Source organism: Nyctereutes procyonoides, unplaced genomic scaffold (assembly GCF_905146905.1).
Source record: "Nyctereutes procyonoides isolate TBG_1078 unplaced genomic scaffold, NYPRO_anot_genome, whole genome shotgun sequence".
Lineage (NCBI taxonomy): Eukaryota > Metazoa > Chordata > Mammalia > Carnivora > Canidae > Nyctereutes > Nyctereutes procyonoides.
Window position 1 is genome coordinate 22,210,447 of NW_026575159.1, and position 12,910 is coordinate 22,223,356.

The 12,910-nt window shown below is 46.6% G+C and overlaps 1 protein-coding gene across 11 annotated transcripts in view; it reads right to left on the bottom strand.

The window, feature by feature from the left end:
* Positions 1-10,284: 10,284 nt before the first annotated feature.
* CYRIB (CYFIP related Rac1 interactor B) overlaps positions 10,285-12,910 on the bottom strand; it is a 146,544-nt gene continuing 143,918 nt past the window's right edge. For all 11 annotated transcript variants that reach the window (XM_055314098.1, XM_055314102.1, XM_055314095.1 and 8 more), the window contains one exon: positions 10,285-11,029. In XM_055314098.1, coding sequence (XP_055170073.1) covers positions 10,966-11,029 — 64 coding nt within the window. In that variant the 3' untranslated portion in view covers positions 10,285-10,965. The remainder of the gene's footprint in view (positions 11,030-12,910) is intronic.

Sequence of the window (12,910 nt, forward strand, 5' to 3'; positions counted from 1 at the left end):
GCTATTCTGTTGTCACCTTGGGAAGTTGGGATCTTCATTTCCAAGTACCGCCTCCCCTGGGTTCTGGGTGAGAATCCCCCAAAGAGGAACCAGCATGTGATGTGGGGGCCAGAAGTGAAGCAGCAGCCATTCCTCTATGAAGGCTCCACAGGGGACTGGCGCTTCCTCCCAGCTGCTGGTGCTGGCCAGCAAGGCCATGACCTGTCACCACACACAGAGAGGCTGCAGCCCCCCCATCGGCCTCCTCACCCCGGCAGCCCTCTCACCACCAGCCTTCTTGACTCTCCCCCCTTGCTTCCTGCATGCCAGCCGCAGCACCCTCCGGGCCGTCATTCCTTGAACAAGTCAGACCTGCCCCTGCTCCAGGATCTTTGCACTGGATGGTCCCTCTGCCTCGTATACTCTTCCTCCCAGATATTCCCAGGGCTAACTGTGTTTATTGCTTGTCATCAGTCTCCCTGTGCCAGAAACGCAAGTGCCATGAAAGCAGGGGTTGTGGTCTGTTTCCCACATGCTTGATCTACTGAACACATGTCTGTACGTCATGGATGCCCAACATCCATTAGGTCCCTCCTCTCACATGAAAAGGAGATTGAGGGGCAGAGATGCCCCCATGGGGCTAGAGGGATGCTATTTCCCAAGACTGAAGCTTCAGGTTTGGAATCAGGCCAACTTGGGTTCTCATCCTCGTTCTGCCACTGACAGGATGAGGAATCCCCATTGTCCTGGCTAATAACCACCTCACAAAGCCACTGGGGAGCAGATGAGCTCATGTGAAAGCCCTCTGTAAAGTGAAGCGTGCCATACACGCCTCATGAGTCGTACTTTAGGGAACCTGAGGGATTGGAAGGGGTGGCAACTTACTCGGCATTTCCAAGGCAGGCACGGTTCCCACCTCCTTGGACACTCTCAGAAAGCATGGCCTGAGAGGTGCCTCACGGAGCTTGTCTCCACTTCAGGGCTCCAGTATCCCAGCCACTCCGGTGTAGGGCCCGTGAGGAGAGACACAGGATACCGGTGACCCTCAACCCCATCGCTCCACGGTGCTCAGTGACACCCAACGTTGCCTGCTGACCCAGGTCCTGGAGAGAGGGATCGTGCCCCGGCAACTGCAGCTGGTGAGAGCCTCCGGGACGGGGTGTGGAGGGAGGACATCTGGAGAAATATCCCTAGTGGTCTGTCCGGTCCCCAGCTGCTTGATCAGCCCTCACTCACAGAGGGGGCACTCCCTGGCTCTGACTTCTAGTGCCCAGGCCTGTGCAGCCTCTGCCGGGTGAGCCACATTCAGTCACATGCGGGTTTACTGATCATGCTGCATCCATACCTTGTGCCACCAGACCCTCCGCTGGGGCTGATACAAAGGGGAAAGAGGGTGCACCCTTCACAGTCTGGTTAAGGGACTGTGCAAACCAGCGACAACAGACGGCACCTGCCTTATAGCTCAAACAGGCGGCTATGGGGACACCAGCTATAGGGCTCCGGGCATTTGGGGAGGGGGGGGTGACACCCCCCTCCCATGCAGTTTGTGAATTTCTAGATGGAAAAAGATGGAGCGGGTGGGCTGGGCCAGAACCCAGGAAGAACAGCACCGGCAGAGGCAGGGAGTGTTGGCAACCAATGAGTCCAGCCGGCGCCGCACCGGTGGCATCGGGAGGGTCACTGTTTCACCAGGCCTCAGCTGCGGTGGGAGATGGCGCAGCACGGGCCCCGGGCTCCCCGCCTCAGGGTGGGTTCCACGGATGCCGGACCCGGGGGACCTGTCGGTTCACTCTGGGCGCCTCCCTGCAGGTGGCGAGCATCTTGGAGCCCAAATGTCATCAGGTGGAGGAAACCACCTTCTCTCTCCCGGCGGCGGGAGTCCTGGCGTGGCTGCAGAGCGAGGGTGCAGCCCTCTCCCTGAGCCTGGTGGAGAGCTGGGGGCTGGAGCTGCCGGCCCCGCCAGCTTGCCTGGGACCCCAGCCTTGTAAGAAAGGGCCCGGAGTCTCAGAAAGGCACGGAGAGCGAGTGAACGTCCGGAGGCCCACTGGCGCGCATTCGCACAAATCCTCTTGCGGCGGCTGGCTTAGCCGTGTGAAGCTGCTCTTTAGAAATGCATTACACTGTGCGCGTGTCGTCGGGCGCGTGCCGCTCCACGGGGAGGTAGGTTTTCGGAACGTGGATCTTTGCGGACCTTACGACAACCCCTGGAGTTTCGGAACTAGTGCACCGTGTCACACCTTCGGGGAATTTGTGCGGCTTCCTTTTCCTCACACTGGAGAGATGGCCCGGCTCCTCCTCAGGGGGAGAACAGGAGGCCGGCCCATCTAGCCAGCCAGCCAACTCATCCAACCAACGCATCCAACAAGCCCTCCAACGAGCCCATCTAGCCAGACATCCAACCAGCCCATCCAAACAGCCCATCCAGCCAACCCAACCAGCCCATCCAAACAGCCATCCAAACAGCCCAGCCAGCCCAGCCCATCCAACCAGCCATCCAGCCAGCCCATCCAGCCAACCCATCCAACCAGCCAGCCAAACAGCCCATCCAGCCAGCCAGCCCATCCAACCAGCCCATCCAACCAGCCAGCCAACCAGTCCAGCCAACCAGCCCATCCAGCCATCCATCCAAACAGCCCATCCAGTCAGCGCATCCAGTCAGCCCATGCAACCAGCCAAATCTTTTTGCACATCGCTCTCACAGGTTCAGAGACCCCCACATTTTAATCAAGAAATTAAACAGCCACTATACTTTAAAAGGGATTCATTATTCACATGTATTAAAGAATATTAAATGAATCCATACACATGATCTACATTGAAATCCACTTTCCAAGCACCTGAGTAGCTCAGTCTGTTGAACATCCCACTGTTGATTTGGCTTAGGTCATGATCTCAGGACCATCAGATCCAGCCTCCAGTATGGCTTCCTGCTGACGGTGGAGCTTGCTTGGGATTCTCATCCTCTCACTCTCTCTCTTTCTCTTTCTCTGCCACTATCCCCCATCCTGCTCACTCTCTCTTGCTCTTAAGAAAAAAAAGTCTGATTTCCTTTCCCATGCCCTCACCTCCTGCAGCTGCACAAATGCCTCTAAGCACCCTTGCATTGACTTCTTACTTCTGCCATCTGCCTTCTGTCTCATACATCCTCCCTTCTCAGAGATTCATTTTACAGATTGGCCTGTGTTCTCTCCTAGCGAGAACCCCTCCTTTTGCAGGGGAGGGAATGGACACCCAGTGGAAATTAAAGGATTCTCTCCTGTAGTCTGGTCAACATAATAATAAAAAATGGTGTTCCATAATGCATACATTTTTAAGTTAAGTTTTCTTGAAAAGCAACTTTTGCCTGAAATTAGAGGTGATCATGATTTGAACTAACAATGTACTAATTAAATCAAACTAGTTCTAAAAAGTGAAGGGTTCCATCATCATCATCATCATCATCATCATCTAAAATGGAGAAAAATAATGTAACATACAGCAAGGGCTCTGAAATCAACAAGTGTGGACTGAACATTGGTTCTATTAGTAACTGTGTGAACTTAGGCCAGTTTCTTAACCTCTCTGGACTTCTGTTTCCTCTCCTGTAAAGCAGAGGTAAAATATCTCCAAGTTGGAGAATGTCATCAAAAAGTTGTGACTGCCAATTGACCTGTGAGCTAGACCCAGGAACTCCAAGGCTCCCCACCCTCTCCCCTGTCCTTGGAAAGAGGGTTCCACTTGCCTTTCCTGCTCCAGAGGCTGCTACAAGGACATAACTCTGAGATGGTGATGTAATGTTGAAAACACCCGCATGATATACGTGAGCACCGTTAGGGCCTTTTTATAAACTTCTAAGATCCGGAGGGCACGTGTGGGAATCCATTCATCTTCTTGCCTCCCAAGACAAACTCGTATGTAAGTCCCCTCCACTGATATTAAAACTGTCAACCTGGAGTGGCCTGCCACTTGCCTAGGTCTCTTTTTCTGCCCTCTGATTACTGGAGCCAGGTCCAGATCATACTCGGAAAGCTCAAGCTCCCACGAGGGTTGTGAACTAACACCCTGTGTGTTGTACCCCTTCAGTAACATGCTTATATACAGTGGCCCCTCAAAATCACTTTCCTCCCTTCATATGACCTTCTAGAGATCCTAACAGGATGGCCCTTGTCTGAAATCCCCTTTCAGCAGCTAAGTCAGAGTCTCCAAGAGATGTGAGCTTGTGGCCAGCATAGGAGAGGGGATAGATGAGCTACCTTGTAGCCACGGGGGTCTGAAAGAAGCATCTCTCTGCCTTTAAACCATCCCTATGCAGCTCTTTCCTTTCTTGGGACCTCCCAAAAGCACATAGGGCACAACCTAGATACCAATGTTGCCTTAGCAGCTTTTCCAAATATGAGGTGGGGCCTTAGAAATAGGGAGAATGAATGGGTCAAAGCCACTGACAGGAAGAAGGGGGACCAGAACCCATACAAAGGAGTCTTTCCCCTACCCAAACCATTTTGTGGTCCTTCTATGCCCCTCATCTCCTAGCCTCTTGCTGCCAAATGCTCCTGGAGAAATACTCTCTCACTGGGCCAGTGGAGGTCAGAATCTCAGGGCAAAAACCCTCAACTAGTGAAAGATGCTAGTGCTTACTACACAAGACAAGGCATATTTTCCTCCTGCAAAACATGCTCCACTCACCTCCTTCCCACCCCATCCCTCCTTCCAGATGTTCAAGTCCCAAACTTGGATCATTCTTGACTTTGATCTGCTGGGGACGCCTATGGCTCTCCCTCAAAATACATAGCGATCTCGTTCCTTCTTATCACACCCACTGCAATGATCTGTCGTTATTTCTTGCCTCGATTAATTAGTTGCCTCTTGCAATTCCTTAAGTGATCTCCTTCCTTCTGTCTTGCCTCATCTCAGTCTGTTCTTGGCCAGGCAGTAGGAGTGAAACCTCACCAAATATATCAGTTTATATCACTCCTTGCTCAGAGCCCTCTGATGACTCAGAGCAAAAGCTCAAGTCTTCTGGTAGCTGCTATGGCCTTACACGATGTGATCCCATTACCCCTCCAACCCTTGGCTCCCTCAGACACTCTTCTGCTTTGAGGTGTCGGCACTTGCTCTCAGCTCTGTGGGACACCTCCCTGCTAACTGCCTTCCCTCCTTCAGTCTTGGCTCACATGTTACCTTCTTAATGAGACCTACCCTTTGTCCACCCTATTAAATTGCAAACTGTACCTCTGCCCAGCACTCCCAATCTACCTTAATTTTTCCATAGCCCTTCGTATCTTCAATTGTACTGTGCAGTGCCTGATATCAGTCTAGGAATTGATTATATCTAGACACTGGGAATACAGACAGCAGTGCTGGGAGAAGACCTGGCCCTGCTTTAATGGAACTGACCATCTGGGGTGTGACACAGACACCAAACAAAAACTCCACAATCCCTTTAATTCCTGCCATGAGTGATATGCAGGAGACTGCTGACACTGGTTAGGGGAATCCAGGGCCTCCTCAGAGCTGAACATGCCCTAGGACTCCACTTTGGTCAAGCACATTGATCATTAGCATGACTTTTCCAGGCGTCACTGACAACTCTTGTGCTACTTTGGGAGATACGTCTGAAGATGGAGAAAGAAGGATAAAGAAGGGAGGCAAGAACAGCAGGAGCCAGGCCTCCTATTGCAACCTTTGACCAATGGTAGATGGTCACTGGTGGATAAATACTCCCATGGACCCCCCAGGCTAGAACAGCATGTTCAGTGGTAAGTGCAGTGGAGACAAAAACAGAATAAGGGTAGTGCGGAGTGCCTGGGAGTTTGTCATTTTCAACAGCACACGGGCAAGGTAGGCTTCCCTGGAAGGTAACATCTGCACAAAGACGGAGGGCATGACTCATTCACAATCCCAGTAGGGGGACCTACCACCACTAAGGACTTGGGACAGTAGAGTGACCACCCTGTACTCAAGGAACAGCAAGCTTAGTATGGCCAGGGTTGATGGATGCAGAATAGACGCATGATACTTGCACACATGCATGATGTGTGTACAAGGCTCATCCTCATACCATCCCTTACAATAGTCTAGAAACAACCAGAGTCCATCAAATAGGGGAATGGTTAAATTATGGTACATCCAAATAATGGAATACTACAAAGCATTTAAAAAAGAATGAATACACTCTTTATATAATAATATGGAACAATTTCCAATTCATACTGACTGAATAAAGCAACCTCTGGAATAGTGTATATAAGAAGTTGCATTTGGGCAAAAGGATGGAGAATAAATATGAATGACATAAAATCTGAACCCAAGTCGAACGCACTTACAAAAGCCGTACTTTCTCCTACAACCACACATTATTGAGGAATTTCTCAAAAAATTCTTGTAAGCTCCTGGTGTTTTGTGTCAACACAATAGTCAGACCACACAGTGGAGAATATACACCAACATTTGCTTTTACTGTGGCTTCTTCTATCTGAATGTCCTCTCTAAACACCTAGAACATGCCGCCCTCCTCCATTCAGGCCCTACCCAGCCTCCATCATTACAGACCTCAGACACAACCTATGTGGGCTCTGGAGAGGTACTTACTAAATGTTCACTGACATAAAGGTGTGCTTCTGAACACAGACTGAAGCGATGTATCACTACCCTGGAGCTTGATGTTTAAACTAATTGTGTTGCTAATTTTCATTTCAAATAGGCAATTAACCGCACATCCATTTAGAAAGCTGAAACTACCACACAGTGCTTATTAGTTATAGGATCTTTAAAGGGTTCATTAAAATTGAGCAGCTTTGCCTAGCAGCCTTACTAACGGAGGTAAGTAGAACTGGTACTGTTGACTACTCTAGAATAAATGGAAAATGATACATGTTAATGGACAGGACGCTTGGAATAGGCTGCATTATTTTTTTTTTAATTTTTATTTATTCATGATAATCACACACACACACACAGAGAGAGGCAGAGGCATAGGCAGAGGGAGAAGCAGGCTCCCTGCAGGGAGCCCGACGTGGGATTCGATCCCGGATCTCCAGGATCGCGCCCTGAGCCAAAGACAGGCGCTAAACCGCTGCGCCACCCAGGGATCCCTGCGTTATTGTTTTTAATAGTTAAAATGTCATGATGGACATAGTGAGACTGGCAGTGAGCACGTCTGATATGTACAGAACATTATGGGGATTATCTAGCATAATCCTCAGGGCCACTGTGGAGGGGTAGGTGTCTCAGGTATTACACATTTTGTAAATGAGGACATGGACTCACCCAAGGTCACACAGAGTTAAACTCCAGCCCAGCAACTCTAAAGTCTTTGTGTTTTAACTGTTCACATTCCTACTGCCTTTTGCACCGTACACACATGTAGTATATGATGTGGAATCAAACATTAGAATTTTAATTCTCTCATTTTATCAATGAGACAGGGTTTCAAACAAGTGATATGGCTTGGGTTTCCTGATTCTTAATGCACAGATCCTTCTGTGCTATCTTCTGTGATCACACTGTATTCAACAGAGTTTGAAATATGCTCTGTAAGGTATTATTTTTTTTTAAAGATTTATTTATTCATGAGAGAGAGAGAGAGAGAGAGAGAGGCAGAGACACAGGCAGAGGGAGAAGCAGGCTCCATGCAGGGAGCCCGACGCGGGACTTGATCCCGGGTCTCCAGGATCACGCACTGGGCTGAAGGCAGTGCTAAACAGCTGAGCTACCCGGTAAGGGATTATTTTATGTAAGAATTTATGGAATGGAGTTTACTGCAATCCCGAATGGAACCGGAATGGCATTTTTAACTTAAAAAGACCTAGATTTGAGCACGAATGCTAATTATGATAAGCCTTAAAATATTTGGAGCAATCTGAAAATAGTTCAGTGCTTTTTAATCCCAATCTGTAAGGGGGAAAATAGCTGATTTAAATGTTCTACTCGTCCCCATTGAAGGCTGTAGATATGGGGCAGTGGCCAACAGAGGCATGATGCAATGGGTACTTTGTATTTTAAGGAAAGAGGCACAATCACTGGCCTGCAGTAACAGAAACTTTGTTTTAGAGGGGCAGAGGGGTTAGAGGAGGCCAGTTTCAAGTGACGTCACAATTTACCTATGGAGAGCAGGGTCCCACCTCCCTCAAGTACGCAAGACAGACCCTAACTCACCCTGGCTCCCTTTCTTGATGAGCCCATGGCCAGTACCATAATCCTTCACTCTAGGATGGATGTTATGAATAAGAGATCAGACGTGGTAGGTGGGAAGTTATTTGTTCTCTTTGGCCATCTGAATGGCAAATATTTGACCTGAAATTAAATCCATGGCAGCAGGCAAGGATGGCTCCTTTTATCGCACTGTAGCACCTCACTTCTATCACACCCAGTTCTGGAATAAACCTGCTCTAGCGGTTTATTCTAGCAGTAACTAGTGGAGGGGTCAGCAAAGGGCCAGATAGTAAATATTTTAGCCTCTGAGGACCATATGGGTTCTGTCACAAGAATTCCCTTCTGTTGAGTGCAAAAGTAGCCAAAAATAGTATGTAAACAAATGAGTAAGGCTGTGTTCCAATAAAATTTTATTTATGGACACTGGAATTTGAATTTCGTATACTTTACACATGCCATGAAATATCCTTTTGATTTTTCTCAACCTTTTGAAAACGTAAAAACTATTCTTAGTTCACAGGCTGTGCAAAAAATAGGTGCTGGGCAGCTTGACATGCAGACCAGTTTGCTGGCCCTCCTTATAGAGTTAGAAATTTTTCTTCTTCTCCAATATACAGAGCCTTAACTGTGCTGACCGAAAAGGCCTTAGCAGTATTGTTTTCTCTCTTCCAGTGGCCTCATTATTTTTTACTTGTATTCATTCACTCCATTCGAGCATTCACTTGGCCCTACTCAGATCTGGGTACTGTACAAGATCCTTGGGTCACTGAGGGAAAATCAGATGTGGCTCTTCTCAGAGTTCTCACAGGGTCAGAAAAGGTACCCACAGGTGCAGTCAAGTATCACAGGTGTTTGATGAGGCACCTGTATTAGATTCCCAGGGCTGGCACAGCAGATTACTACAAACCAGGTGGTTTAAGACAACAGGAATGTGTCCTCTCAATAGTTGGTCCTAGAGACCAGAAGTCTGAAATCAAGGTTGTGGCAGGGCTGGTTCCTTCTGGAAACTCCCTACTTGTGGAGGGAGAACCTACCTGTCCCATGATGCTCTCCCAGCTTCGGGTGACTGCCAGCCATCCTTGGTTCCGTGGCTTGCTGACGTGCTGCTCCAATCTACCTTCATCTGCACATGGCCTTTTGCTGTGTCTGTTTCCCCTTCTTTTCTCCTATAAGGATCTGTCATTGGATTTAGGGCCTACTCTAATTCACGATGGTCTCATCTCCAGATCCTTAGTTTTATCTGCAAATACCCTTTTTCCAAATAAATCTGTATTTTCAGGTTCCAGGTAGACAAATCTTTTAGGGGGCCATTACTTAATTCATTACAATATGCTTTGAAGGTTAATGTTATCCTGAAGGCTTCATGAAGGTCTCAAAAAGTGAGAGCTACCTGCTCATCAGATGGACATGAGAGAGGAAAGGGAGGGCAGGCTCGGGGACCAGAGACGATCTAAACTGCAGGCCACTGAGCCTGCCTGAAGAAATACAGGGTATGCACTGGGAGAGCATGAGACGAAGGCCAAGCAGGTCAGCAGGAAATCCAAGGTGGCAGTGTGGGCATCATGATCCTGGCACTAGCACACCAGAAGGATTTGGTGGAAACCTCTGAGACTCTCTTCCACTTCAAATGCACTAGAGCTTGGACACCAAGATACTCATCACATCACCAGCACAGCCGGACTAAACAACCTTTAAGCTGCTTCTCCCAATCAGGACACTCAGATGTTGCAACAAGGTTTTATGATCTTCAAATAATGAACACGCTAGTTTTTCACCACTAGTGTCAAGGCCTTTGGTTTTGAGCCTCGCTTACGTGTCATCCCCTCCCGTGCTGAGGGTTGCTCTTCCTGCCACCCTCTTTGTTTCCTGTGACTACCCTCTCACTCCTGGGAACTGTGAGTCAGGCAAGTAGAGTTTTCCTCCTATTACTACAACCATGCAAGAGTAAATCAAGAGTAAAAGGCAAGTTAATGAAAAAATCACTGGTCTTACTGCATTTAGCAAGATTTTAAAAGCAATTAAAACTATCTACACAGACAATAATGAAGAAAAATACTATTAAAAGGAACCAGCTTTCCTCTACAGGAATGGGAAATTATGTGTTTATGCATTCCAGTAAAACAACATGGGGAAGGCATTAGAAGCCTCAAAACACACCAGTAAACCAAGCCACACTTAGAAAAATGAAAGCTGATTTTTATTTTATCATCAACAGCCATTCTTTAAACATGAACATGCATACGTAATATTCTACGCACACATCACAGTTTTTAACGTTAGTTAATAAAGGTTAAACACACAACATACATCCTTACAAAAAAAGTCAAATGCAAACTTAAAACTTTAAAACAAAAGTCTTACTAATTTAAAAAAAGTTTGTGTTGGGTACCATTTGTACAACACAGTTAATTTAAACATTTTCATTTTGGCTGCACATGAAAAAAGCGGCAGTAGAAAATAAAGTCATTGAGGGTTTTTAAATAGCAGAATAGGCAGTTTTGCCATGCAGGAGAAGCAATATTAAATATTAGTTTTCAAAAAAAATCCACATTTAAAAATATTTAGTTCAAGTCACAGAATTTTTCTCAGTAGAGACCCCAATGCAATGCATAATTAGCTGCCTTAGATGGCCTGTTTGAAGGGACAATATCCCTCCAGAGTATAACTTTACTGATTTTGGCACAGAAAAGAAGTCTTAAGAACGAGAACATGATTAAAAAAGAGGGAAGAGGAACAGAGGAAAGAAATAAAAAGCAAGAGTACATGAGATAGTAATTGCAATCACTAAAAACTGTGCATTCCCAGTCACTGCAGAATACTGTCTTCCGTCCACAGCAGGTGCGCACTCCACGACGGTTACTGCAGCATGGATTTGATTTGCTTGGAGGTAGTCTCATCATTCAAATGTTTTGTTGTGTACCTAAAAGTAAAAAAACATAAACAAAAACAAAACCAACACAGCAATTTTAGGGTATTTTTAAAAAGCCATTTTCTGCACTGGGTTCGAGAATTATTACAAGGTGGGCAAATAGGCACGTTTTCTCTCAGAGTTGTGCCTTTGGTTTCCAGCTTCAGCTATGGTCAGGTTCTGCCTGCCTTAGCCTCCTGACCAGCTGTTAAACAGAAGATCCAGGAGCTGTGTAACTGAGTCACAGCTACCTTGATGAAATGATCTGACTAAATCCTAAAGGAAACACTTGGCTGCACCTGCTCACTTGGAGGAAAGCAGCCCTTACTCCATCCCAGGACTGACAAATTACAGCCGGGGCCAATCTAACCCAACAGCTGTTTCTGTATGGCTTGTGAGCGAAGTATATTTTTATCATTTTAAATGAATGGGGGAAAAAAAGCAAAAGAATATCTCGTGTTAACATGGAAATTAATGAAATTCAAATTTCAGTGTTATTATGAACACAGCCATACAGATTCACTAAAGTACTACCTATGGTCACCTTCTTGCTACAGCAGCAGAGTAGCTACGATAGAAACCATGTGGCCCCAAACCCTAAAATGTCTGTTTATTCTCTAGCCCTTTACAAAGAAGCAGGCTGACCTGTGTTCTAGTCCCAAACTGTCACATCCCAAAGGGCCTTGTTTCCAGGTAGGTGTGTTGTGCTATAAGCATGTAAACACGGGAATTGTGATGAGTCATCAGGTTTATAAGACAATTCACCACATAGCCCAAGGTCGGTGAGCAAGCCTGCTATGTGTCTGGCGCTGCTCCCAGAGCTCACCACCTGGTGAAGCAGGAAGACGGTATTACACTCCTACTAGGGACAAAGGAGGAAAGTACTAGAAAGGCCCTTACAGACTGGAAAAGCCCAGCTCATGAGGACACCGCAGGCCACAGCAAGGGGTTGGGAGGTTATTTTAAGCGCAATGAAAGCCAATGGAGGATACTAGGTAGGGCAGTGATACGGGATTTCATTTAGGTTCTGGAAGGCCTGCTCTTCTGTTGAAGAACCATAGGGAGCAGAGGAACACCACAGGGACTAAACAGGGGGCTGTTCCAGGGTCCTCAGTGAGAGATGATCAAGGCCTGGACCAGATGAGCAGCAATGGAGACAGGTGCTCAGTGCTTGAATGCAGGACAATTCAGATGGAACCTAATGCTGGATCAGTTAATTTGGCTTATAAGAATTTCATATATAATCTTTAAGGAATATATCATCTCAAGCAAGGACACACAGATGGTCTTTGTGTCTTTAAGAAATTTAAACCCAATTCTTGTCAGTTTCATCTCAAATCAATTTAAAAATTGAAGAAAGGACCTGAAAACTCAAATCCTTGGAGAGGTAAAGACACAGACATGTACTTAATTAAATACCTGATATATTCTCAACAGTTTTACTTAGAAGCCACTTCCAAATTGTTTACATATTACTGAAGAGACACCAGAGTGCCTGGCACGTGATAGGTGCTCAATTAGTATTTGCACAAGGAAGATAAGAAAGTAAGCAGCCAGGCTGAGAAAACTATCCATAAAGGAATATTTACATTAAGTGGCAGGTGATATAGCCAAGACTAAAGCCTTCTGTTTTATTTTCCAAGTGCAAAGTAAGTATATATAGCTGCACATGATTCTACCAATGTCAGGAAATAAAAATGTTTAACATTCCTCTCTTCATTTATTTTTTTCTCCCTTCCTTTATGCTCCTGGAGAGGGGAGAGGGCCACGCAACTGGCCCACCAACACTTCTACGTAGAGTGGTTTTAAGTATCAGTACTCAGCAATGTTCGGTGACATTCCAGGAGTTGTAAGTGCTTTCCTCTCCACCAAACACAAGTTCTTGCTGCTTCT